This window comes from Pimephales promelas, chromosome 14, assembly GCF_988280905.1.
Source record: "Pimephales promelas chromosome 14, fPimPro1.hap1.1, whole genome shotgun sequence".
In the NCBI taxonomy this organism is placed as follows: Eukaryota; Metazoa; Chordata; class Actinopteri; order Cypriniformes; family Leuciscidae; genus Pimephales; species Pimephales promelas.
The window spans coordinates 31,004,637-31,027,618 of record NC_142782.1 but is presented as its reverse complement, the minus strand read 5'-3'; the positions used below and the strand labels follow the sequence as shown (position 1 = coordinate 31,027,618).

At 38.4% G+C, this 22,982-nt stretch overlaps 2 protein-coding genes across 4 annotated transcripts in view; both read left to right on the top strand.

Moving 5' to 3' along the window:
- The first annotated feature begins 977 nt into the window (after positions 1–977).
- Positions 978–16,023, top strand: LOC120475275 (leucine-rich repeat neuronal protein 1). The gene is made up of 2 exons (XM_039665956.2): positions 978–1,188; positions 13,548–16,023. Exon 2 carries the CDS (start codon positions 13,633–13,635, stop codon positions 15,877–15,879), a length of 2,247 nt encoding a protein of 748 aa, XP_039521890.1. The 5' UTR covers positions 978–1,188; positions 13,548–13,632; the 3' UTR covers positions 15,880–16,023.
- Positions 16,024–19,151: 3,128 nt separating this feature from the next.
- The window catches only part of otud5a (OTU deubiquitinase 5a), a 30,277-nt gene continuing 26,446 nt past the window's right edge, over positions 19,152–22,982 (top strand). For 2 of the 3 annotated variants that reach the window (XM_039665971.2, XM_039665967.2), the window contains exons 1-2: positions 19,153–19,960; positions 22,129–22,222. In XM_039665971.2, the coding sequence (XP_039521905.1) occupies positions 19,388–19,960; positions 22,129–22,222 (667 nt within the window). In that variant the 5' untranslated portion in view covers positions 19,153–19,387. Of the gene's footprint in view, positions 19,961–22,128; positions 22,223–22,982 lie in introns of all 3 variants that reach the window. The other variant, XM_089119834.1, reaches the window with a different exon arrangement.

The following is a 22,982-nucleotide window of genomic DNA, read 5'->3' as shown; positions in this document are numbered from 1 at the left end:
TATTACAATGCATTGTTGTAAAAGCACAACTACTGTAACTTCACAGCTTCAATGGCAAAGCAAAGCATCTTATGGACTCTACAGAGTCTACTGTGAAAGTAATGTACAATTTGACAATAATTTACTGTGAATTTACAATCATTGTCCAATTAACCCCCTCTCCCCAACAAACAACTCTGAGGTAAAGTCAATGTAAGCACAATGGCATATTTATTAACAAATACATATTTTTAAATGTACAGCAGATGCCAAGTCAAGAGCTCAAGAAAATCAGCTGTCAAAAATGTGTTTGCTTGGTTGTCACAATAAAATAAACAAAATATACAATAAAGAAAAAAACAGCACAATATGCAGTAAATCAAAATAATACAAAAAAGAAAAAGCTTTACAAATAAATAAATTAGGCTACCATAAATAGAAAAATAAGAAAACAAAAAAAGATAGAAAAATAAAAGCCTATATTAGCATTACCTATTTATTACCTATAATAACAATTAGGCTATAGTCATACAAAAAAAAAATCTTTCTACACAAAGAAAATAGCAATATTTTCCCACAAAGATGTAATAAATCTTCAAAATAAATGTCTTAAGTTTTTTATTGAACACTACGAATGGCTTTTGTTTGCTTGTCCCGAGAGGATAGAGGTTTACGAGTTATCTCTGACATCATGCTTTTGTGTTAAACAGAAACCCGAGAGTGTGTGAGCTCAGCGCTGATGGCAGAGGTTATTCTTCATCTTCATTCTTCATGCCTGACGCTGCCGCAGGAGCTCAACCTGAGGGAGAGCGAAAACTCGACCATTACATCATTGCTATGAAAAACACCGATGTCCCGCCCCCCGTGTGTCATTGGCGGAGCGACCTGGCTTGGCGTTCCCATTGGTTAATGACAGCGTAACGGGAAGCAGCGAGGGGGCGTGGCCTCTGCGTGTAGGGGCGCTTCAAATACACTGTAAAAGATGCATAAGGGAGCGATGCTGATGCTGGTGATGCGAGAATAATTTCAGGCAAGCTTTCGAACGGACCGAGATGGTGATGATGGACTTCATTTTTAGGTTCAAATAAGCAAACGCAAAATCAATTCAACTGTCCAACCGTAGACGCGGTTATTTGCTCAAATTGCAACATAATAGAGAAATAGGTGAAAGTGAGACCCTGGATCGGATCTATCCTGCGATCGCTGGAGGTAAGGGCGTTTCTAAAGCATCTCTTTGGCGTTTGTGGTTTCAGATCAGAAGTTACAAACTCACAAACTGATGCCCCTTCTAAGAGGGAATAAAACTGCAGTTAAATGTACGGTATATATTAAGAGTTTCTGAAGTTTCTGAGCTCGCGCCTTTATTTTGGATTCGCTTGATTTTTTAATGGAGGTGATCGTCAACTCGTCTTCACCTGCTCTCAGTGACCCTGTAAGAAGCATCCAAAGAGCCTGAGCTATTCAGAAGCACATTGTCTTGTTTGTTTGTGTTATTTATTCGTTAGTTTGTGTCTTTTTTTCAATTGGGTCACACTTTAAATTACAGTGATAATTACAAGTGAATATTACTGAGAAAACTAGACTACTAATTTTGTGGAACGGTTTGCATATTATTATTGGTCTTGCTGTAGCATTTTTTTAAACTAACATGTACAATATTACTGTAATTTAAAGTATTATGTGCATGTGTATAGCCTATGTTTAGAGGTCTCAAAACTGAAGTCTATGTGCTTTATAATAATATTATTATTTAAATAATTTTTAATTGGTAATGTCGTTTCATCAAAAATTGAGCGAAATAACATGACGTTATAGAAGTGCAGTTGTATTTCTAAAATTTTATATCAGGCTGCACATCTAGAAGATAATATGATTTAGAAGCAGAAACAAGTTATAGTTTTGGCAGTGATGTTTTCTTGTTTAAGTGCCTTGTGTTTGAACAAAAAAGCGCTGTTTAATTATAGCTGCTCTAAATAAAACCGTGCAAAAGACCTCTGAAGTAACACACCAGGAGAAAATGGCCCATGGGAATATGAGTGAACGTAGCAGAGACGGCACAGGAACCCTTAACAGTCGTAATGGATGCCTACATCCTCAGTTCATGTGATCTCACACTCCATTTGATTACTAAGTGCAGATTTATTTCCTTGGGCTGCTTTGCCAGCTGTTTCTTATTGCTTTAATGAAAGAAACAGAGTGAGATTTTATTGCCGGATCATTGTTCAGTAAATTGACAACAGTTTCGGCCTACAGTGGTAGACAATTGCCCATGAATCCATTTTATTTTATTATTATTATTATTTATTCTACATTTAGGCATTTGGTAGACTTTCTAAAGCAACTTACATTGCATTCAAGGCGTACATATTATTAGTGACTTTATGCTCTACCGTTTGGAAATGCTTTTTGAGGGGTCAATTAGTCCTTATACATTAACTTTTTTCCAGTTATTAGCCACAAATTTGACTTTGTTAACATCGAGAAAAACTGCCGTGTATATAAATCTCATAATTTGGAAGCAGGTAAATTAGGCTTCTGTTACTTTAAGACCTGACACACAGATCCATTATAATGTTACACATGCGTTTTTTTTCTTTCTCAACTGTTTACGTTCACTTAAAACATAACTGACTTTGTTCACATGAATACTTGCCAGGACCAGCATTTTGACATTATGTTGTGTGTATTTGACTGTTTAGGCACAATAAGCAGTGAACAAGAACTCAATCTAGTACTGAGAGGGGCTTTGTGTGCGTGCACTTTAGGTGTAAGCACAAAATCTGCAGGAATTAGTAAAATTATGCACAATATACGCAATCCTACACCAAAATTCAAGCCCTGTAACACCAACAACATCAACCCGGCTATCGATTCTGAGGAAAATTATAGTATTAGAAGCATTTCAAATATTTCCGTATCGAAATGTCGGTGATATATCGAAATAATCTAGATTTTTGACAACACTACATTGCAATTAGTTTATTATTTCAGATGCCTTTTTAAAAGACTACAATTGAAAAATGTATCTAGACTAGTACCAACATGACATCATAACTTTTGCGTAAACATACATCTCTACGCATGTTATCTCTACGCATTTTGAGCTATCCGCGTGTATGCGTGTACAGTATGTCTACGCCATTAACGTCCGAGTGATTCCGCGTGTCTGTACACACCATCAAATGTCCGCGCGAAACGAAGCAAAATGTAGATCTACATCTGAGCAATCTTTTTTTTCCTAGGATGGTAAGGGAACAGTCATAAATGCCATTAGTGATGGTTAGGTTTAGGGACGGGGTTGAGGTAAGTCATATATTTATATATACAGTAATAACGTTAAGTCAACGGTGTTCATAAACACGCTGAAAAGCGATTATGCGTCTTGATAGCACGCCAAAAATGGAAATACGAATTGGCGTGTCATACACACGCTACTTCATGAGATCAGTCTCCTAGTACTTTAGCCTATATAAATTTCCACCCAGCAAAGTGGAATCACTGCAATACACAGCACTGCTGAAATACACCCTCATTTGGCGGGTTGGGTGTTAATGTTAAGCCCTGTACATCTTTATATTTTATTAAAAAAAAATTAAATATACATAATTTAAATAAAATAAAATATTTCCTTTTATGGGAGCATGTAAAGCTTTTGTCAAACAGTTCTCTAATGGAGGTGTTTCTCAGGTATTATCAAATGCTAATGCCGATCTCTGTGTGAGCGAGCGGTGGTTGTGAGTTTTGTGTGTGATGAAGTGTCCCACCTCCGGACCATGCTGGATGTGGGATGCGTCTCTCCAGCCTGAGTGCTGAAAGGGTTGCTGCCGGTGCTTTGCATAATGCACTGAAGAGTTTGGGCTGTACTGAGGCACTGTTGCATTAGTTTGGAGAGGTTATTGAGAGCCAGCGGGGCTGTGGGTGGAGAAATGCATCAGAACATGAAATAACTCTTAGACGAGTCCTCCTGTCCTGTCCCCCGAGAGATACCTTCAGCTCCATCTCTCTTCATGTCTCTGTCAATGTTTAGGCTTATCTGTCTCGCTCACTTTCACTCCGTCTCTCTTGTCCTGTCCACTTCTTATCCTTATCTTCTTAATCAGAAATGATTCTCGCCTTCACAGGGCAATGTTGAATCAAGGGAAGAGAAAAGAGAACAGTGAGAATCCCTTTTAATACCAGTTTTCAGTTGATGAGTAAGAATCTAAATAAGGCAGACCACAGAAGTGGAATTAGAATGGCTCAGAAGAACTTTAATAGGATCAAAATAACATTTCACACAACCACACAAAACTTCATTACTCCAAAAATTATAGATTTTTTTTTTTTATTAAACTCCTTATAACCCTTATATTCAAATTATTCGACAACACCATACATTCGCCACGTTGCTTTCAGATAACAATAAATAAATAAATAAATAAATAAACTGTGGGATAAAATAAAGGATTTTCAAATATTTTTAAATGAAATATATTTTTGGAATTTCGAAACATTGATTATTAGTTGAAGAGTTCAGATGCAAAAGCCTCTAAATGCCATTTGAAATTTTCTTCTTTAATGATGATTTTTATCAAACATGTATATTTAAGTTCAGTAATTTCACTTAAATAATAATTAATAGGTAATTATCATTGCCATTTAAATGTAATCACTGAACTTAAATATACAAGTTTGATAAAAATCATCATTAAAGAATAAAATTTCAAATGGCATTTAGAGGCTTTTGCATCTGAACTCTTCAGTTACTATTATCTTATGTTGTGTGGATGTTGTATGGATACGGTATAAGATCCTACTAAAAAAAGAATTGTATTAAACTATAACTAGCTTATATGCACTCCTTTGAATTTCATTCTATTTTAATTCTACATCCATAAATTCAAATTGACAAAATTCTGGATTTGAATTGGACTTCTCAGTCCAATCCAGAATACTCTGTTTAGTAAACGCTGACTCTCTGACTCCACAGATTGCTCATGTTAGTTTTACAGCCTTGAATATTGCCAAATCTTAACTTTACTCTGTAATTTTTCATTGGAAACATTTAAACAGTGACTCATAAGTCTATTTTATTCACTCAGCCCACTCTCCCAGCAACAGTTCTCACAGTCTATTTTTATACACCAATAAGTGTATTAATGGACAGTTATCTGCTGTACGGTGGGTGTATGTTCTGGGCCTTTACATTTAATGCTCACCCCAGAAGCCCAGTGATAGGGCAAATAACTTAGTGGGCCCCACAATTGGATTTATTGGCATCAAAAAAAGAAAGCTTTGAATTTTAAGTGTTTTTCACTTGCAAAAATGCTTACGCTGGCTTTTCTTTGATTCAGCATGCATCTCATTTAATTTAAGCGATGCACTAACTCCACTGCACACTTTTTTACATTTTATTTGGCTCTCTTCACAGCTTTGGATGTTGCAATGATGAAATGTGTAGCGACACTGGCTCATGTCAACCTAAACATCCAGTTCTGACTGTTATACGTGTGTTAAAGGTTCACTGCTGGCAAAATGGGTTTTCAATAAAACTTTGCCGTCAGGGTGAACGTGATTTATTTAACCAAGTACCACATGTTCCTCAACGTCTTTGTTGATTCTGGATCAACTTTCCAATCAACCAATCAGATTGAAAATCGGTAAAGTTACGCTTTAAGTCATGAAGTGTCTTATTCCTGTGCCATTAGCGGTATCAAACTTAATCAAACAGGTTTTCTGAACACTCCACGTCACATTAAGTCTCTTTTAAGTTTCATCTATCACCAGACATTTATTAGCCATACTGGATTTTCATTAGTCAGACAGTTTGTTGTTCAGCAAAGGTTAACCTTGAACTGTCATATTGATATTGGTAATATATTTATGCGTGAGAAGCTGATGAAGGTTCGGAAATGAGGTCACAAAGTGTTGACAAATTGTGACGGCCCAGATGCATCATTCCTTCACACCAATTAACAGCTGCTTTTTTCCATTTTTTCCAATAGTAAAAGGCAAGGATGGAAATTAAAGACCTGCCTGCAGTGCTCTCAATAATTAATAACCCATCTATGAATATTTCATCGGCTCCAATACGTTTGCAGATGTGAGGGGCTGTGTTCAGGCATGGCAAATAAAAAGGAAAGGAAAGTGTACTAAAAGAGAGATCAACCCCAGAGGGTTATCGGCTACGCACCCTCCTAAACTCCAGTCACCACTGTACTACTGCACAAACCCATTGTCTTGCTCTTCATTGTTGTTATTTGCTCTGATGTATGGAGTCATGTGAACATTTTCATATCATTACGCTTTAATGGTTTGCAGTAGCAACGCATTATTATGTTCCGTGTACATTGCAGAGAGTGAAATGTAGGGCACCTTGTCAATACAATTGTTTAGTTGCTTGTTTGTTTCCAGCAAACATAATCACTTTTAAAAGCTCAAAGGCGAAGATCTAGCAGTATAACTTTTTGCACCAGACTCGTGAACAGCTGGCTGTATAATCTCGCTTAAATTACAATCTGAGCCAGTCATTCAGTACACTTCGCTTGGCCACTGAGCCGAGTGGCACAACTTTTTATTACAAAGACACAGTGAATCAAACATCTGTCCCAGTTTTTGTATCATGAGGACTTGATTGATATCATGATATGCAGACATTTAAAAATCTGATTTTTTGTTGTTTGAAAAAAAGAAAAAGAAAAAATGCTGAAAGCACTCTTTAGAAATGTTGGCCCATATTGATAGGATAGCATCTTGCAGTTGATGGAGATTTGTGGGATGCACATCCACCACATCCCAAAGATGCTCTATTGGGTTGAGATCTGGTGACTGTGGGGGCCATTTTAGTACAGTCAACTCATTGTCATGTTCAAGAAACCATTCAAGCTTTGTGACACTGTGCATTATCCTGCTGGAAGTAGCCATCAGAGGATGGGGACATGGTGGCCATAAAGGGATGGACATGGTCAGAAACAATGCTCAGGTAGGCCGTGGCATTTAAACGATGCCCAATTGGCACTAAGGGGCCTAGAGTGTGCCAAGAAAACATCCCCCACACCATTACACCACCACCACCAGCCTGCACAGTGGTAACAAGGCATGATGGATCCATGTTCTCATTCTGTTTACGCCAAATTCTGACTCTACCATCCGAATGTCTCAACAGAAATCGAGACTCATCAGACCAGGCGACATTTTTCCAGTCTTCAACTGTCCAATTTTGTTGAGCTCTTGCAAATTGTCGCCTCTTTCTCCTATTTGTAGTGGAGATGAGTGGTACCCGGTGGGGTCTTCTGCTGTTGTAGCCCATCCGCCTCAAGGTTGTGCGTGTTGTGGCTTCACAGATGCTTTACTGAATACCTCGGTTGTAACGAGTGGATATTTCAGTCAAAGTTGCTCTTCTATCAGCTTGAATCAGTCGGCCCATTCTCCTCTGACCTCTAGCATCAACAAGGCATTTTCACCCACAGGACTGCCGCACACTGGATGTTTTTCCCTTTTCACACCATTCTTTGTAAACCCTAGAAATGGTTGTGCGTGAATATCCCAGTAACTGAGCAGATTGTAAAATACTCAAAATTGCTTAAATCACTTTTTTTTCCCATTCTGACATTCAGTCTGGAGTTCAGGAGATTGTCTTGACCAGGACCACACCCCTAAATGCACATACACACATATAATAATATACAGTGCATTTTTTTTTATAAAAACATTAAGCATTTCTGTAAGTTTAGTTTGTTTATATTCATATCTATTAATTATAATTATTATAATAATTATATTAATAATATATATATAATTTATATTAGTATTTACTTAACTAAATTGTTTATTTTATTTTAATTTTGGCAACAATTATATCCTTAACTGGATAGTTCCAAGAGTTGAAAGAGATTATCTATTATATATATATATTGTTTGTTTTGTTTTGTTATATCTTATATCGTTGTTTCCTTTAGGGTCTTATTACTGTAATCTCTTGACTGTGTATTTATATTCCAGATTCACTAACCCACTCTGGTGGTTTTCTGTGTCTCTCATTTACTCTTTCATTCAGCTCTCTCTCTCTCTCTCTCTCTCACTGAGTCTGTATATGTCCCATCACACACATATGCACAAGGAAGCCCCAAGGGTTGGTCCTTTTTGCTTCTTCCTGTCAGGTTGCCATGGCATCAGGCAAGGTTGCCCCATTTCCTGCCGCGCAGAGGGGCTGGGGGGGTTACGTCCAGAATGACCGTCCCAGTGTCTAATGTGATCGGACAGGCGTGCAGAGTAGTGTCACACGCTACAGCCAGACTGAGACACAGCTGACGCACTCACACACACACACACACATAGATACTCCACCTTTCTTCATCACTGAAGGTGATCTGATCTCTGCAGCAGCAGGATGAGCGGAAACAAGATGGCTTCTGCTTAAGATGATCTGTCTCCAGTCTGTTAAAGGATCAGCACCTCTGAGGGTGCGAGGGGACATTGGAAAGATATATCACTTAAAAATTTCACTTGCTTCTCTAAGACAGCAGTGAGATTAAATAGAGAGCAAAAAAGGAGAATTTGCCTCTGATTTGTTGATTAAAAAAAGGGCATGCTGAGATTTGCCATGATACCAAATAAGTAAGAAATCCCAATATGTACTCAAGATCAAAAAAGATCTAATGATCTGAGCTGCTAGCTTTGTATAACTGTATGTCAACTATCATCTTTTTGTCTTTTCTCCCAAGAATTCTTCCCCAGATGCTATTAAAATGCACGGGTTGGCAGAATGAGAGTTAGCGCACTGAGAATAGAGAAACACTCTAGCCTTAGGCAAGAAATATACACAAATATGCTAACGCTGATGTAAATGCTTGGACGACGCATTGCTATAATACTGGTTTCTTCTGAAAGTATAGACACACTTGTTATTCCTAAAACTAGATCAGTAATTGAAATAAAGATTACAAAAACCGAGACTTAAAGAAAATGAATATCTGACAAAAACTTTAACTGAAAATTAAATTAAATATAAAAAGTGGAAAAATAAAAGCGAATTTAAAATATTAATCAATACTAATAGTGATTTGATAATAGAGTCACACTGATTTAAAGCCTGTAACTTCAGCTTATATCTACTTGAATGGAGACAATATATAAGTAATAAAGCTTTGTCAAAATAATTTTTTAATAACATTAAATCTGGAATAAAACCTGACAGCAATGATATCATAAATTGCAATTTTTATGCACAAATCATAACAAAAAACACGATTGAGCAGGTATGTGCTTCATTATTACATTATAAAGCTGCCGATAGCAAACTGACATTGAATCAACGTGGAAATATGACATCGAAACAACGTTGATCTGACATTGTTTTGCTCATCGAATTAACGTTGAACCAACGTCAGACGCGTCATTCTTTCAAAACTAACGGAAAATCAACTTGAAATCAACGCGTTGTTTTAACGTTATGAAAGCAAACCAATTTTCGATTTTCATTTAGCTTTGAAGAATGCCGCGTCTGACGTTGGTTCAACGTTAATTCGATGAGCAAAATCAACGCTGTTTCAATGTCATGAGAGACGTCGTTTCCACGTTGATTCAATGTCAGTTTGCTGTCTGGGGCTACAGTATACCAACATTTATGATGATCTAAATGTGACGTAAAAGAGCTGTGCTGGTAAACCTCACTCCCCTGGCCTCAAGAGGCTCACTAGCGACTAGCGCTGTGGTTGTTAGCATCCTTATTAGCAGCCTATGCCAGAAACGCTGATTCGAATCCCACTCAGAGCAGTGCGGTTTTCATAAAGTTGGTAAATGTACATTAGTAGCAAATGTAAATAAATGTGAACAAACAGACCCTGTGTAACTGTGACAGTAACAAACCTCAGTTCTCATGAGTGTTTTATTGGTCAGATAGCTGCTATAAAATTGTGATTTCACTTGCTCAGCATGATTCTCCTGAGAGTACTTGACCTGAAAGAGAAAACAGTTAATGCTAATATCAGTTAGCACTCCGCGCTTGGCTTGCATACTTGTATTGTGCTATGAATTGCTCCTAAAATCATTTGCTTTCACCTGTGTAGAGTACATTTCAGGCTTTATTCAGAAGATGGTGTCATTAGGGATTTTGAGATCTCAAATGCCATCGTGATTCCCAGTACCTTTGTTTCCAGGTTGTACGTGTGTAAAAGTGACTGTTGTTAAAATCTGATCTGTCCTACCTGAACTGACAATTCGACAACAAGCTAATGCAAGAGATTGCATGAAGTGTTTTGGACTTTTATGCAGCGATGTGTTGTGACAGCACAAGTCTTTGAGGTACATCAGACGTTTGAGGCTCTTTGCAGCAAAGAGGGACACACCCCATCCGTCTGACTGTCCCCTCCCCCGTCTCATCTCGCCCCTCTTCAACACACCTCTCAGGGGAGTTCATTTGTGTTCAATGCATGAGAAGATCATAGTGTGGAGGGGGGTGATTGAGGGTGGGTAATAATTTTCCCCATCTTGTTTTCAATTCCAGAGCCAGTGCCGTTTGAGCGTCGAGTCCACATTCTGGCTTTGTTCTGATAATTTCGAACAGGCCTATCGCTGCAATCAAGAGCACTTTTCACAGGCCGCGCGCAGATGTTGTATTTTCTTGTGTTATACTGCTGCCACAAGTGAAATTGTTTACCATTTAAAGCATTCTAAAGTCTCTGAGTCTCTCTGAGGTTTATGACATTCATTAAAGGAGTAGTTCACTTTTAAAAAAACTTTTGCTGATAATTTACTCACCCCCATGTCATCCAAGATGTCCGTGTCTTTCTTTCTTCAGTCAAAAAGAAATTAAGGTTTTTGATGAAAATATTCCAGCATTTTTCTCCATAATGCACTTCATTGGGGCATCAAACGGTTCAAGGTCCAAATGAGGGTTTCAGTGCAGCTTCAAAGGGCTTTAAACGACACCAGATGATGAATAAGGGTCTTATCTAGCGAAACGATCGGTCATTTCAAAAATAAATAAAACATTTACGTTTTATAAGCTCAAATGCTCGCCTTGCTCTGTTTTGTGATGCGCGTTCGTGACTCTCCTGTTCAAACTAATTTTTTCGAGTCATTTGGTTGATTCAGCGAACGAAATGAACAAAATGACTCCAAAAAAGATTCGTTCATTTTGATAAACGAGTTGGAACAGGAGAGTCACGAACGCGCATCACAGAACAGAGCAAGGTGAGCATTTGAGCTTATAAAACTTAAAATTGTTATTTATTTTTGAAATGACCGATCGTTTCGCTAGATAAGACCCTTATTCATCATCTGGTGTCGTTTAAAGCCCTTTGAAGCTGCACTGAAACTCTCATTTGGATCTTGAACCGTTTGGTTCCCATTGAAGTCCATTATATGGAGAAAATCCTGGAATGTTTTCATCAAAAACCATAATTTCTATTCGACTGAAGAAAGAAAGACATGGACATAAATTAGCAGCAAAAGTTTTCCTTTAATGAAAAGCTCTTTCATGTTATGAAAAGTGGGGTGTAAATAGCATGGTACATGAATCTGGGCGCTTAACCCTTCATGATATTTGTCAAAATATAGGACACCATGGTATTATCATCATGGTAAATAAATACCATGGTACTTTTTTTTTTTTTTACTGTGGTATTATAAGAGCTCTTTACTACCATGGTTTCACCACAGTACATTTTTATAAAAGTCAGATGAGCAGTTTGGACAACTGATCACATAGAAGCACATAAAACCCTGTGCTCTCCTAGTTAGTCTTATTTTGCTTATGACATAACAGAAAGGGAAGTTGCGCTTGATTGCATCACTGGGTCTATTTTAATGTGCAACCAGGATGTGTGGTTTGTGAGAGACAAAACTTTGATCCTCTCACTGATTTGCTTTGAACAAAGTTGTTGTTACAGATTTGGTGCACAATATAAGTGTCACTTTCCATCCGCTCAGTGCTCCGTCATTTATCAGCTCTCATTTTAAATGTGTCATATATCATTTTTTTTTTTTTTCAGGACCCACATTTTACATTGGCTGTCAAATTCTGACCTAACAAAGTACAAAATTTGTATTTAGTTATTTTAATTAAATTGATCTAGTTTCTAACAAGCCATGGATTTACTTGTCATGAATATTATGCTTTTGACTCTGATTTTATGAACTGAACTGATTTGAATTCCCTGGTGATCAAAACCATGACCTTTGCGTTGCTTTTCTATTTAAAGTACAGTAACACAAAAAGTGACAGATGTAATTGCATCAACAGACTGTAGAGTTTGATCGGAAACACAGCCTTTAACATCAACAACAAAAGATATTGGAATTGTTTAAGCCTATTTATTTTGCAATCCCAAATATGGGAATCATTTCTATTGTATATCTATTTTGCTATCCTAACTATACTATAGTGCATCTTATCATTTGAGTTAAGCATTTTTTTCTCTGTTCCCGTCAGGACAAACCTTGATAATAATCTCAGTTACGACTCTTCTAAAGTCAGCTAGTGTTGTCGTTTGTTCTAATTAATGCTGTTGTACTTTATCTTCAATTACAGATTTGTGAAAACATATGGCGGGACTTTTAGACGTTCCTAGTTTAGTGTCTGTGTGAGTCATGCTGTAAAACCTATTAACAGCTCACAGTCTTCAGTTCTTCTCTCGCGCCTCCTGCCAGTTATATTCAGCTCATTAGCACAGAGCGAGCGGCAATCAGGCAAGCGATGCATCACAAACCCTGGCATAGTGGGAGATCAAACGGTAGTCCATCACCAAAGGCTCCTGTTTGAACTTGGGGCATATTTCTTTCTTTTTATGACGTTGAAAACAAAATGCTGCTTGTTATGACAAATGCCACATTGTGTTGTTGTATGTAGGTTATTTTCCCTCCAAACGTCTTGGTTGTATTGCGGAAGATTGAATAGCCTATGTGTGGTAAGCCAATTCAAAAAGTAGCCAAAATGCTTGAGGCTTAAACATGCTCTTGAGATCTCAAATGCCTCTGGCCCGGAGATATTTTGTCCGTTGGATGTTTAGAGTGTGATAAAGTGCTTGGCATCTGTTTTATTGCATTGGTATTCATTTTGGCTTTCCTGCCGTATAGTTGCAGCCCCTCTGAGAGCAGTTACACTCAACGGTTACAAGATCGTGCAATTCTTCCAGGCGCACTTACACTTATGGGAAGATGGTATTGAGACGTATAGTGGAGCACACAGGCTTTGATGTGTGGCTCCTTTCAAGCCTGTGTTTGGCAGGTGTATTTTTTGAATAACGCTGCACGCTCGCTAACAATTGCTCTCAGTTTGACTGGAATGAGGGATGACTGAATAATCAATTATCAGAGGGATCTCTGAGCACTGGCATGGGAACGAAGCGTAGAATATTAAAAATGTCAATTCGGGATATTTACTCATTGCAAAAAATGCTGCTTTGATTTGTTTGTGTGATCTTAAGGAGAGCAGAAATTGCAGTCTCTATGTTTAATATTCCTTCTGCGCATACTGCAACTGATGCTAATAAATATCACATCCAAAGTTGCCGTTTATGTCATTTGCACTCGGCTGACATCGTATAATCTGCGTGATTTATATGTCTTCTTTCTTTTTCATTTTGCAGGGCTGGATGAGAAAATTCCTGCTTTCCATTTCGCCGAAATCTTCCCTCCAACTGTCAACTACCTACTGGGCACAGCACTCTAGAGATGCTCAATATGGAGAGAAGTGCCATTTCCACTTCACTGCTCACAGTCTGTTTTGTGTTGGCTGCGTGTCGCTGTTCCCTTGCGATTCCCTTCTGCCCTGCCCAGTGTGTCTGCGAGACCCGCCCATGGTACACGCCTCAGTCAGTCTACCATCAAGCCAAGACTGTTGACTGCAACGAACTCCATTTGAGCAGAATCCCATGGAATATTTCAATTGATACTCAGGTGTTGCTTCTTCAGAGCAACAATATCTCCAGGGTAACCTCTGAACTCCAGAGCTTGGTCAACCTCACGGAACTGGATCTCTCCCAGAACCACTTCACACAAATCCAAGACGTTGGCTTAAGTAACCTAACCCAACTGGTCACACTCTACCTTGAGGAAAACCAAATTAAAGAGCTGCCTGATATGTGTATAAAGGATCTAGTCAGCTTAGAGGAGCTTTATATCAATCACAATCAGATCTCTTCTATTGGTCCTAATGCCTTTTCAGGTTTGGGGAACCTGTTGAGGCTTCACCTTAACTCCAACAAGCTGGTGGCGATAGACAGCCATTGGTTTGAGTTCCTACCCAACCTTGAGATCTTAATGATTGGGGAAAACCCAATTCTTGGGCTGCAAGATATGAACTTCCACCCCCTCTCCAAGTTGCACAGTCTGGTCCTCGCGGGAATGGGCCTCAGGGAAATACCCGAGGGTGCCTTCCAGGGATTAGAGTATCTCGAGAGTCTCTCGTTCTTCGATAACAAGCTCACGGCTGTGCCAAAGAAAGCCCTGCGTGTGCTACCGAGCCTCAAGTTTCTCGACCTCAACAAGAATCCTATCGTCCGTATACAGGAAGGTGACTTCAGAGACTTTCCCCACTTAGAGGAACTCAGTTTGAACAACATGGAAGAGCTTGTGGCGGTTGAGAGGGGCGCGTTCTCAAACTTACCACAAATGGCCAAACTGGAGCTCTACAACAACCCTCACCTGTTCTTTATAGATCGAGCCGCTTTCCTAAAAATGCGCGCCTTGCGCACCTTACTGATCCACAATAATGACCTCACGCTTTTGCCCCATGAGATTGTATCCGCTTTCCCCAGTCTGGATGAAATCAGTCTTCATAGCAACCCACTCAGGTGTGATTGTCTCGCCAATTGGGGGCCCATCCTGGGCAACCAATCGAGCCTCAAACTTCTGGAGCCCCAAATAACTCTTTGTGCATCCCCACCTCATCTTGTCGGCCAATCCCTTCAGGAAGTGGTGTCTGCAAGTTGGAATGGGGTAAGCAATACCTGCCTGCCTCTGATTTCCCAGTATGCCTTCCCTCCGCTCCTCAATGTCACCTTAGGACAGCTTCTAACACTCAACTGCTGGGCCGTGGCAGATCCAGCGCCTCAGTTTTACTGGGTGACACCCACCGGTGACAAAGTCACTTCTGAAGCTGTTTCCCCATCATCAAATGAAGGAGGAGGAATGACGAAGAAGAAGCACCGGATGCAAGAACAAGGAGCTCTAGAGATCCCACACGTCGAACCCGAGGATTCTGGTCTCTATACATGTGTTGCGTGGAATGCAGAGGGAGCCGACACCAGGAGCGTCTCTGTGTACGTGGATAGGAGCAACTGGCATGGCGGACGCTCTATTGGAGGTCATCACGGGGTGTTGAATACCACCGGATCCTTGGTAATCCTGGCAAAAATTGTCCATGCCCAGTCTGTGGTGCTCGAATGGAAGGTGCACCCATTTGCCGTCTCTTCCAACCATGAGGTGGCACAACCCAAGTGGCTCAGCGCTACCGTAAAGATTGACAACCCGCAGATCAGCTACACTGCAATGGTCCCCGTAGATGTCCAAGAGTACAACCTCACACACCTCCTACCTTCCACCGAGTACCGGGTTTGCCTGACCATGGCCGGCAGCGAGCAGACCCAGCACTCTTGTGTCAACGTGACCACTAAAGAAGCCAGCTTCGCTGTGGAGATGGTTGCCCAGCCGGCCAATGTGGCCCTGGCAGCCGTCATGGGCTCAATGTTCGCCATCTGCATCATGGCCCTGTTGGTGTTCTACATGGGACGGCGCATGAAGCAGAAATCTTGTCATCACTCTCTTAAGAAATACATGCAGCACACCACCTCCATTCCCCTCAACGAACTCTACCCGCCGCTTATTAACCTCTGGGAGAATGAGACGGAAAAAGAGAAAGAGGGTGCTGCTGACCCTCAAAACTCACAGATAGACACTTCAAAAACGTACATGTGGTAGCTGCACAACAGAGACGTTTTAAACAGTACACGTGCTGTTTTGTACATAAATGACAAGTATGTGTTGTCATTGTGAAAAATATCTGTATTTTTAGAATGTACCCTTCAATGCCAAGCACACTTGGTTGCAGTTGTGATTTGTTAGACGACCAACAGACGTGGGCAGCGAAACACATTTTATGCTTTTGCGTTGAGACTGATTCCACGTTAAGCATGCCGATGTGTTAATAATTCATATCATTTGTTCATTCTATATCAGCACGACAATACACAAACGCAGATCAACACTACTTATATCGCTTCACACATATCAAATGCGTTCACATGACATCAGATTCTGGAGTTTTTGCATGAAATTTTGCATGATATTTTGGTGCTAACAGGGTGAGTCCTTTAGTTCTCTCACTTCTAAAAATACACCGGCGTGAGAAGGTGACATACACGTTGCTCTCATTGGTCTTCAACTCGTCGCTTTTTATCACCTGCGTTGTGATGAAAATAAAACCTGCCAGGTGCTACGAAGTTGCAAACTAATTAACTGTCATATGTAATTAATATCTGGGACACAACTGCGCAGCTGTGCTTATTTATTCTTGCATTGTTAAATAACTATTTATTGAAGAGTGTGTGGAAATGGCTGTGTTTATTAGCACTGCCTGAAAATGTATTTCAAAAAATCATTAGCTTATAACAATTATGTGGTTCAAATGCGTGACATTTACTAGCAGACATTCACCTTCGTTAAAAATGATGGGGCCATTCTGTGCTTTGCATCTCATCATGGACTTTGATGTTTTGATTACTGAGAGATTGCTTCAGTTCTCAGTTAAATATGTTGCCAAACTCAATATTAACACAATTCAGTCTTAGTGTGGTGTATTAGGGATCAAGTGAGTGTGGAGAATGGGAACTGAATTGAATGAAAATTGAAAACAAATCAATTTTGTTGTTTTTTTTTCTCCTCGCATAGATTAACTAACCTTTAAATTGCACATGCCACCCTTAAAACAATATTAATTTTGTCTAAAGGTGTTTAAAACTGAGAACTGTCGATCAATACAATACAAATGTTATGCAAGACACATGCTCATGTATCTTTGTTCTGTTTTGTATAAGCAAATCAAATTTTGCAAAAGGTGCACTCAATAATTTACCTTAATTAAGAATGATATAACCCTAAAAAATAATAACTATTATTATTTTTTTTACCTTAGAGAGGACTCCAGTGATATCTAATCCAATAAAAGCTTTAACATGGACAACTTTCTGTAAAGGCATTTCAAACCGGAAACTTTAGCTTTAGCATGACACTGCATTCACATTGCTAATTTTCAGTGTATGTCCAAGAAGACTCAGTGCAACATAAAAAAATGATGTTATGAATTATTTGAATGGATGTCAGGGTATATATAGCTCTGAAGGAGAGTGAGGAAAATATACTATCTTTTTAACATCTGTTTTCTTGCTCAGTTTTTTTTTTTTTGTATTTTATGCTGAATTTTTTTATTTTACTTTATTATTTGTGGGGATAGAAAACGCACTCAAGTGCATACGGACAACTTCTAGAATTGACATGTTTGCAGTCAGTTCTAATGTGAAATGTATTTCATACACATGTCACATGATTTTACGGTGTTCTTTCATCACTGACTGTAAATCACATTGTGTGTTATTACTGGAAGAAGAGCAGAGAAAATGTCACCTCAGATTAAGCATTAAATGTTTCATTGCAGCTCTGCCCTCTAGTGGTGGAGGACACTAATGACGTCTTACACGATTTGCTGTATCTCAGTGAATAGCAGGGTATTTTGTAATAGAGGAAAAATATTGTTATATTTCAAAGTCAAAAATAATGGTTTACACTGTTAAGACGTGTTGTGACGTCCATGCGCTTTAGTTCAGGAGAAATGATTGTCTGAAGAAACATTTGAGAGAAATAAACACAATATCACTACAATAGGCTACAGCTTCTCTTTATTGTTTTTGAAGTTTATGTCTAAAACTGTTTGAGTATCAATACATTATTTTTAACTTTAAAATTGCTTCTCCTGAAGAGTTTCCCCTTTAAAATGTGCAAACTTTTGCGATAAAGTGGCATTTTAATTTGTTTAATATAAATTGTTACATTTTTTTTAATTGCACCCTGATTATCCATATAAAAATATTTTGGAAGCCTTTATTTTCATAAAATGAGTTTTACCCTTTTCAATTGCTATGTTATAAACCAAGACATCATACAGTTATTTATTTAACCCAATTACATTTTGAAGGGTTTACATTTATTAAAGGTTTTTATTGCCTTTTACAACTTTTTAGGCCTATTATAATGTAGAATGTCCACTCTTATTATATATATATATATATATATATATATATATAATATTATATTAGCCTATATTATATTACGTTATATTTAGTAATTAAAACATTCACATCAAAACAGAATCAAGAACCATATCATCAGCAATGTCTAATCAGGATTTTTTTTAGTTTTCTGTGTATAAAGCATGGTCAAGGAGGTATAACAGCAATTTGCAAACACAAAAGTTGAGATATAATAGATTGTGCATCTGTAGTGTTTGATTGATCACAAAATGATCACAAAATTGATGGAAAAAAACACAATTGGTTCAGTGTTTTTCATGTTGAGTAGAAGTATTTGAACACTGGCCACACTTAAATTGTAGGAATGTCATTGCATTAGAAAACAAAATATGAAGGTGGGATTTATTTAAAAGGCATATTTTCAAAAGCATAGGCCTATGACATTTTTAATGATAATTTATAGCCTACAACAGAAGGTTAATCTTTCATGTTGACTTGAACACTTGCACTTTAATGGGTGAGTTAAACCTAGTTATATTTCTGCTTTGGAATAACATCTTAAAATACACTGCTGTAAATTCATGAACAAACTTTTGCAAAGTAATATCTCATGAAACACGATTTAGGTTACTAACATTTTAACTGTTGTTTACAATGTCACATGTCAAAACACATTTTTAAAAATTATTAATATATATTTTGTTTGAAGATTAAGGGTATTGGGCAATTTATGTTTGGCTGCCCATTAGTTCACATAGGCTAGGCCTATTTTTAATTCCACTGTTAGATGTAATAAAACCATAAACATAAGTACAGATTATAATCCATTGGTGGACAGTTACTGGACCATAAAATGCAGACCAGCAAACTAAATACATGAATGTATGAATGAATCAACTGACAGTAGAGCAGAGCACGGGAGAGGCGGAACGAGCGGCGAGACGGAAATGACGTGCGGGTGTCGTCAGCTGCATGTTGATGTTGTGTGGTTACAGTAGGACCGAGGGACGGAAGACGGTTTGTTTTTGTTCTGTTATCCGCTATTTTTACCCTCAAAACCACCTCCTATTGAATTAAATTCGCTCCAGGGTGAAAGGAGCAAACATTACGAACTAAAAGACGCACACGTTTAAATGTTAAAACGCGGTTGGAGTCGTTAAAACGGACACCCTCTCTGAGCGGTCATGACGATCCTGCCGAAGAAGAAGCCGAACTCATCGGTCGGTGTGTCTGATCACCCCGACGACCCCGACCGCAGGACCGGCTCCGACCCGCATCAGCACCAGCACTCCCACGGGGTCCGATCGGGTGCGAGGCCTCGCGCTTCCCCGCCACCTTGGTCTTATCAAGCCGCTCCGCCGGCGTCCAGAGAGGACAGGCGAACTGAATCCAGCTCCCGGCCGCAGCAGGCCTCTCCTCCGCCGGTGGGCGCCGGGTCTCCGGTTGGCCCGGGGGATGCGGCAGGGATGGCGTGTGTGTCCGGGGGTCGGGCTGAGCTGTCAGGTGGAGTGGGCTGTGGAGGTGGGATGGGAGGGTGCTGCTCGGGGCCTGGGCTAAGTAAGAGGAGGAGACAGGCGACCTGCTCCGGTGGGGTGGCCGGTGGAGGGACCGTACCCGGGGCGACAGGGGGAGGAGGCGGTGGTGGAGGAGGAGGGGGTCCTAGTCCCGAGCAGGAAGAAGGAGCCGGGTATAACAGTGAGGATGAGTATGAGAATGCGTCCAGACTACAGTCAGAGGATCCAGCCACTGTTGAACAGGTATGTGGATGGATGATGTCACCTGCTGAGAACCATTGACATGCTGTTTTTTTTTTTATTTAAATGTGTGACACGTGGTCTGACACTCTGTTGACACTGGTAGATAGATAGATAGATAGATAGATAGATAGATAGATAGATAGATAGATAGATAGATAGATAGATAGATAGAATTGTGGATTAACATATAATCAGATAGACTAATTTAAAAATAGGCAGACAGACAAACAAATTGACAAACAGAAATTGATTGTAAAAAGATTGTAAATTGTAGATTGAAGATAAGTAAAACGATGTTCTACATATTTTCCTTTAGACTGCACTCAACATACATGGTATTAGGGATACAGTGGTTTGTCTTGGCAGCAAACTTTTTAAAATGATCAAATTTGCCTGAGCAAAAGTAGTCCACAAAGGTCCAGACAGAGGCACAGCTGTGCTGAGCTCCATCTCCTCTGCTCTTTAGAAGAGGGAGTCTATCTTTAAAGTCAACATGGAAATAAAATTGAGCCTATTACAGTTTGCCTTACTTTTACTCAATGCATGATATCATGAAGTAAAATTCCCACAAATTTCCAGTGGATGAAACTACATTTTCTTATTCACATTCTGTTTAATTGGGTTGCAAAGGGTGACTTGAACCTCAATGGGTTTAAACCTCTCTATCTATCTATCTATCTATCTATCTATCTATCTATCTATCTATCTATCTATCTATCTATCTATCTAGATATTACAGTCTATGGTTAAACCTTAGGATGAATGTTTTTTACATGATTTGGGTTTTCTGCATTTTAACTGTTGTTTCCAAGACAATCACATGCCATTCTTGCAGTTTCAACACGTGATGCACATTTCAGCATTCTTTGATAAATAGAAAGATCAAAAGAACTGCATTTGTTTGAAATAGAAATCTTTTTTATTATATTATAAATGCCTTTACTGTCACGTTTTAATTCATTTAATGCATCCTTGCAGAGAAAAGTAGGCTATTAATTTCTTTAAAAAGAAAATGTAGTTTTGTTATACAACACACATTATAAACAGTCATACCTCAAATGTTGATTTACTGTATTTTGTGTGTATTTAAAATTTTAAGCCACTAAAAAGTTGCTAACCACAGACCTTATTTTATTCATAAGTCAAAAAAACGCTCTTCCAAAAACCCAATATAAATTCTCAGAGGTGAATGAAGTACACAACTTCCTGACTTGAGTGAAAGTACAGATACTACTAGTCAAATATTACTGGTAAAAGTTATAAAGACCATTTTTTTTATTTAAAGCAACACTTAGTAAGATGTTTTCAAAATTGTTTCAGTGGTTCATCAAATCGTGATATGGTGAAATGCACTTATGCCACTGCTTTGCGGTCCTTCACCTGATATATCCACGCTATGTAAGATTGCCAGAATGGGTTGTGTTTCTGTAGTCCGAACGAGACATAAGAAAACTACAAATTTGACTTGCTTTACGGCAAGTGTTACAATTGCCGATCGTTGGAGCGTACTCGACAGTAGACTACAACTACATGTAAGATACCTAGCAGCCAGGTAGCTTTTGAATTGTCATCATGATTCCAAAGCCGGTGCTGGATAAACAACAAACGTGCGTGCGACAGTATGATGCGATAGGGTAAATTATTTCCGACAGCAGTAATGGATAATTTTACTGATGATTTTCACAGTAAATTTGTTTTTTAAACAAATGATTGTGCAAATGCAAGATTTCTTTAAAGATGTGAATGCACAATGCAATGTTCTGAACATCAGACAGCCTGTGTTACAAGTGATAACCGTTTCAAGTTTTGTGTCTATAGAGTTTTGAAAAATGACATCAAGGTTCTGAAAATAGTAGCAAAGTGATTGTAAAAAAACTGTAAACATTATACCTAAATTCTTTTCTTATAGTGTTAAATAATTATTGTGATCATTAACCCCATTAAATATGAACATATTTGTCTAATGCTGGGAAAATTGTAATGGGATGAATAAATATGCATAAAATGTGATGATCTTAGAACTTCTTTGTGATGCTCTGTCTGTTGACAGTCTGAAAATGCATAAAATAAATGGCACTAACAATAACTTTAGCATCAGAAGTCTGTTTATCAAGCACGTAATAATGATCCCCCATTGTGTCTGTCCTGAAGTTTTGCCTCTGTTACAGCAGGAACACTGGTTTGAAAAAGCGCTCCAGGAAAAGAAAGGATTTGTCATCAAAAAAATGAAAGAAGATGGTGCCTGCCTCTTCAGAGCTGTTGGTGGGTACATTATTAACCACTTGATGTTCACTCAAAGTCAAAAGATTCAGTATCTAGGTCATCTATTGGCAATAATGTAGATCCTGTGTGATTGTCTTTGGCAATTTGGCAGAATGCCATCTTACATTTTTATTTGTTGTATGGAAGGATTTGTGAGGCGTAGACTGCTCACACACTACTCTTACTATTTCTGTCATATTCATACTCTACTACACAGTATGTACATTTTGTATATGTATAGAAAACCCAGATGACCTTCTATGTTTTGTCAAATGTGCTGTATCTCACATTGCAATGAGCTTAAATTAACCTTCTATTTCCATTGCAACGAATTAAACAGAAGTATAATCATCAGATTTTTTTAAATACACCAGCGTTTAAAAAGTTTGGGGTTGGTAAAAATCTGTAATAATGTGAAATATGGTAGTTTTGAAATAACTATAGTATAGTTAAATATTTGTTTAAATGTAGTTTATTCATGTGACGCAAAGCTGAATTTTCAGCATCATTACTCCAGCTTTGAATGGTGTTCAAGAAACTTTTCTGATTGATTTATTATCAATGCTAAAAACAGTTGTGCTGCTTAATATTCTTGTGAAAACATGCTTGTGATGCATATTTTTAAAGGATTCTTTCATAAATATAATGTTCAAAATAACTGCTTTTATTTGTTATTTTATTGTAATATTATAGATGTCTTTACTGTCACTTTTAATTTATTTAATGCATCCTTGTGGAAAAAAGTATTAAAAAAAAACAA